Source organism: Malus sylvestris, chromosome 12 (genome assembly GCF_916048215.2).
Source record: "Malus sylvestris chromosome 12, drMalSylv7.2, whole genome shotgun sequence".
Classification (NCBI taxonomy): Eukaryota; Viridiplantae; Streptophyta; class Magnoliopsida; order Rosales; family Rosaceae; genus Malus; species Malus sylvestris.
In genome coordinates, this window is record NC_062271.1 from 4,490,626 (window position 1) to 4,496,546 (window position 5,921).

Below are 5,921 nucleotides of genomic sequence, written 5' to 3' on the forward strand. Positions count from 1 at the left end.
GTCGTGTTTTCTTTCCCTTTAGATCAATCTATCAACTAAGGTCATGTTTGAGATTGCTTGTGAAATGACTAAAATTGTTTAGCAACCAAAATTGTTTCCAACTATGTTTGGCAATACAATTAATCCGCTTGTGCCTTGTAGAAAGGTTTTTTTTGGTGAAACTCCTAACTAAATGTTTTTTTTAGGAAGCACTTTTTTAAGTGTTTTTTGCAAAAAGCATTTTTAGAATGTGTATACTGAAAGCATTTCCAGCAGTCAAATGTTTTCTACATTAGCAGTCCAAACAAGCCAAGTTTATTATTCCATCATTTTTGTGCACATCTTCTCAGTCCAAAAACTCAAAGTTGAAGAAGTTTTACCTCATTTAACGGACTAAGCTAACCGAATGAAACTATAAAAGGATAAAAATGAAAATCCAAGTAAACTATAGGGACTCAAACTGCAATTCAACTGTTATAAAAAGCTATCAGAAATCTTAGGGGAAATTGGAATCACAAAGTTCCAGCAGAACAGAATGGTTGGATTTTCACTACATCAAACTGCCAAAGTTAAAAGCCATAAAAAGTAAAATTTGGATAACATCAGTAAAAAAAAGTCAGAGCTCCGTCAACTGAAAGGGAAATTACAGGGTCATGTTACAGAATTACTCATTTCCCAGTGAGATTAGGCAATTAAGATAACATAACATAACAAACATAACCTCAAACAGAAGAAACTTACGCTTTCATTTTCCAGCCTAACTTAGAAACACACAGCAGTTACCTCTCCCATGATCCTCAAAACGCTTAAGCGGTCTCCTATCGGTTAATCCACTTCCAATTAAGCACACTCAGTTGAAAGAAAAACGATTAAAATAAGCGAAAATACAGTTAGTAATCACACTTCCTACAATTTACGTTTCTCCTATGCCGCAACCTCTGTTGTTGAAAGTTCGGGACTTTGTGAAGCATCTGCGGTCATTTCTACTGCTGGAGCAGCCGGAGGCAGTTTTAGTAACTGGGTGTAGTGGAACTCAATCTGTAACCGTTGATGAAGAGGCGTGGACGACATTAGTCCTTTCTTGAGATCCGCCTGCAACTCCCTTATTGGAATTGCAGCCAAGAAGCTCTTTATGTACTCTTTGCAGGACTCCTTCCCTTGACAGACCACCTCCACTTCCTCCTTCGGCTCCTCTGACTTGGTTATTCCTGCTTCTACTGTAGATTCTTCTTCCTTTGCATTGACCCGCTGGTTTCTAGATTCGCCTGCTTCTGCCGCCACAATTGGTTGATCACTGGTTGTCGGTTTATCATCAGATGATTGTTCAACATTTTTCATTTTGTAAATTATCGTGTTGCTGTCGAATTTTAAGATATAGGCCTGGTTGCACCCTTCATAGAGCCTCTCCCCTAATGTGTCGATGATGTAGCAAGCTTCAGCTTCAACCTTGAGAATGAAGAAATGGTCATTCCAGCTGACGATGTAAATTTGAGGTTCGCCATTGCTAACACATTCTGATCCAGCACGGCTAATCTCATCCCAAATGTTATCAAAGGACATTGCACCATGTAAAAAGTCAAATCGTCCCTCGTCCACAACCTCAGGATGGAAAAACCCAATGAAAGATTTCCCAGGAACTACAGAAAGAGGACGTATTTTGGCTTGAAGGACTGTTTCAAGATCAAAGTGCTTGTCAGGGAATCGCTCCCTGTAGGTCTCATTTTCGCAGAGATTCCTCCACTCTAATGAGCCTTCTCGAATCAAACTGTCAAACTGGGATTTTATGGGCATGAGCTCTTGGTTATTCTGAAACCAATCAGCAATCACTGCAACCAGAGCTGTACAAGCACCCTCGCCCGCTGCTCGCTCACTCCGTTGATCAATAGAAGCAGAAAAGATCTGGGTGTGAAGCTTCATGTGTCCATCGCGGTTTGTCACTTCCTTGTGCTCCCAACTGCCGATGGCAAAATTATCATCCCCAAATTCAGACACTGACGACCGATTAGCAGATGAATCCTCCTCTGTCTTATTCCACTGCCAAATTATATTAATTATAATCAGAACTTAAGCAACTAACTTTTATTTTTAAGAACTCTGACAGAAAATTAACTACAAGATGCTGAAAACGATCATGACAACACCAAGATCTCATTAAACCATAATCACAAGAAGAATTAGAAGTAGATACTTACCCCGAGAGATAGAATTTCATCAGAGCTAAGCTGCCGACGATCAAAATCAATGTCATCACCACCTTCTTCACCATAGGCCTTCTTTAACAAAGGTTCTCCTTTGGCTTTAGGAGACCGGATGAAGCTCAGCTTTCTCTTCCTCCAAGATAGTAAGCCTCGTTTTGAACTTGCAGGCGGGTCAGAGACTGGTGCAGTGGACTCCTCAGTATGTGAGCATCCCACATCTGATTTGCGATTGCTGTAGTAAACCCAGTCCTCACCTTCATCGTTGATTCTCATATTGGAGTAAATTGATCCTCCAGCATAATTTGCATGAGCCAGCGTGCCATAACTGAATGACTTCCTAACACTGGAATCCTCTTTGACCTCTTCTGATTCACCTTCCTCAAACTCATCAAGTGACTCAGAGTCAAAAGGATAATTATAATCACCATCCTCACTCCTAGCAGAACACCTGCCCTCACTGCCATCCTCCTCACGGCAGGGCTTTTTTGCTTTTCTGGCAGACACATATTCTGTGAAAATTTTTACTTTTCTAAGTCCAGCTTTCAGAGCAGAAAGCTCGTCTTTTTCTGGCGATACAGTTTCCGCTGAATGGGGAGGTGATTGAACAGGCACAATTGATCTCTCCACTGGCTCTGTAATTTCCTGAGTAGTTCCCAGATCCAATAAGCTGAGTGATATCTGAAAATTTAGCAGAACTTGAGGTCAGAAATTCTAGAACTTCAGAAAGTTAAGCAGCAGCGGGACCAAACTAATTTCTACCGAGAAAGGATAGCACATGTGGAAGAAGAAAGAACTGGAAACTAGTTGAGAGGAACATACACAAAGTTCAGCAGCAGGACCAGATGAGGTGAAGGGGATGTGTAACTCAAGCTCCTTCTGTTCAGCTTCCGAAACAAAATCAGCAAGGTTCACTGATGCCATTCCAACAGCAGGAGCCTTACTTTTGGCACCTTGATTCAAACCCTGTATTATAATTGCAACTTACAAGTTAGTTCTCTAGAAAAGGGTAATCAAAGTTTACCAAAAATCAAAAGAACAAAAAAGAAATATCAAAACAATATTAACGAAAAGTGGTATTCCACAAAATACATCTTCTTTTAGGCACCAAATCGCGGAAAACCCATAACAAAATAACCAATTCCACAAAAATCAAATGATCGAAAAAGAAAATATCAAAACGATATTAAAAAAAATGGTGTTCCGCAAAATACATATGCTTTTAGGCACCAAATTGCGGAAAACCCATAACAAAACAACCAATTCTGATTACAGAAATCATGCAACCTACGTGAAAAACAGATGAAAATTTGCAGCGATTTGAACCAACAAATGCGCAATTGAAGCAACTATTCATACACTTGTAAAACTTAGGGGATAAAAAACCCCTTGAGGGATCAGGATATCATTTCCAATAACCCTTCCACAACTCAATCAGTAAACTATCGGTCGTGTGAAGGACCCTCCAAAAAGTCCCATAGCCGAAAATTGCCACAATTAAATTCATAATTAAATACTCCATCAATACAAACCCCTTGATTATTCAAAGAGACTATTTTTTTCAACCAAGAACAAAAATCAAAACAAATCATCCGTCCAAATCAAATGACAGCAACAGCAATTACAAGAAAAATTAACTATCTCAGCTTAAATTCACAAACCATGTCTCTAATTTCCAGCTAATTTCACAATAATTTCTCTAAAATCACAAATTTAATTATTAAATTTCAAATTACAAAAAAATTTAGAAAGATCGAAGCGAAATTTCGAAGAAGAAAAATCGAAACTTACGTTGAAGACGGTAAATACGATCTCCCAAGGGTGAAATACATTGTCCTTGTAAGCCGAGAGAGAGCAAACGCTGTGAAACTCCTCGTCCCAGGAAACGACGCCGTCCTGGGACGAAGCCTCGACCTCTCTGGTAAAGTTCCTCTTGACGACGGCGCGCCGGAGAGAGCTCAAAGCCCCAACCTTGACCTTGGATCCCTTCCACCTAATCTCCGCCGTCCACTTGTCCTCTTTCTCATGGTCCTGTGGACCGGCCCCGCCTGCACCCTCCCGCACTAGATCCCAGCCCTCCAACCGCCGTACCACCAGCCTCACCTCGTACTTCTTCGTCGTCAGAGGCGGCCACGGCCGCCACCTCATCATCTTCACCACCATTCCTCTGAATCAGTTCCTACCCACCGACCCACCAACCCAGAAAAGAAAATTTGAGAAAAGCAACCCTTAATCCGAATTGAAATTTTTCTCTGGGGGCTGTTTGGTTCCCGGGAAAATAAATAATTCCGATGGAGCTTTTGGGTTTGCAGTGACGGATTTTCCGAGAAAAGTGGGAGGAAGAACAGAGAGAGAGAGAGAGAGAGAATATGCCGTTAAGTTGGGTATGAAAATTTTGTAGAGAGAGAAAGAGAGTGGATTTTAGAGAGAGAAAGTATATGGGAGGGGGTTGGAATGAGGAAATTTTGTGTCCGTAGTTTGTATTACTAGTGTAAGAGAAAAGGTTGAGTTGGGTCGGGTCGGGTCCATTTTTGTTTACTTGGGTTAAATTTTCCACCTACGGTTAAGTTTATACTCTCTACTCTGTAGTCTCTACCCATACCGGTATTCTCTATACCGTATAACAAAACCTAATACTGCATTTTTTTTTCTACGATGCCCTTGCATCACCTAAGGTTCAAAGTTCGATTATCCTCTTTCTCACTATTATTTGTATAAAAAAATATAAATAAATAACTATTATGAAAAAATGCGTTAAATTAAAATCAAGATATGAGTACATATCCTTATCAACTGATTAAATTCACGTATACAATCTAAAGTCGTATTAAAGACACGGTGTGTTGACCTAGTCTGTAACGCACACTATAATTTCCTCAAAGTCTACTGTCTCTTTGTGGTTGTTAAGTCATCTGGGGGTTGTCATGGTGCTGTAAAATGTTGTGCGGCATGCTCCGTCTTATGTTGACTTGGCAATACATCTGTGTTTTTCGTATTTTTTTTAAAGATGTTTTCTATGCTGAAAAATTAAAATTTTGTTTTCAGTTCAACATAACGCAATACGTTAACTTATTGCCTTCAAATATATAAATCAAACACGTTTACAGTGGTTCAGATAAGTTTGATTTTTGCTTATACAAATTATACATTTTAAGTTCGATTCTTATAAAACTATTAATAGTGGCGTGAGCTTGAACTTGATACGTGTAAGTTCTATCTATTAATTAAAATACGAGTGTGAAATTATTAATTGCTTAAGAGAAGCAAAGACAAAGAAAGGGCAGGCGTTCACAGCAAAAACAAAGCCAAGACCCCAAAACAAACGTACAGAGATAAAAGAAGGAAACTCCCATAAATACAAACTATGAGTAATTCTAGAGTCTATGAAGCTGGCGGAGGACATGGCAGCCCATCACGAGCCAACATGAAGATCGGAGAAGACAGAGGTTGATTGACCTGGTTTTCTAGGCATGTCTTCTTCACAACCAGCAAGGTGACTAAATTAGCCGCATAGTTCGCTTCACGAGCGAACCAAGTTCATTCGGAGTGTTGCATGAAATTATTGTTGTAGTCGACTTTGTAATTCAAATTGTGGTAGTCGACTGTTGTAGTGCTCTTGTAGTGTCTCCGTAGCGCCCTTATTGAATTAGAATCGTCCATTCTCTTTATCATCATCTAAATATCATATCTGCAAAAATCGTTTAATTTGGAGATCATTTAGTCACTGTACATGTTAAACCAATTAAC

The 5,921-nt window shown here is 39.7% G+C and overlaps 1 protein-coding gene across 1 annotated transcript; it reads right to left on the reverse strand.

Annotated features, from left to right (window-relative positions):
- Positions 1–548: 548 nt before the first annotated feature.
- Positions 549–4,644, reverse strand: LOC126593552 (uncharacterized). Its single transcript, XM_050259648.1, has 4 exons — positions 3,966–4,644; positions 2,997–3,140; positions 2,172–2,855; positions 549–2,013 (listed from the first exon to the last, which is right to left on the reverse strand). Exons 1-4 carry the CDS (start codon positions 4,335–4,337, stop codon positions 904–906), a joined length of 2,310 nt encoding a protein of 769 aa, XP_050115605.1. The 5' UTR covers positions 4,338–4,644; the 3' UTR covers positions 549–903.
- Positions 4,645–5,921: the final 1,277 nt, after the last annotated feature.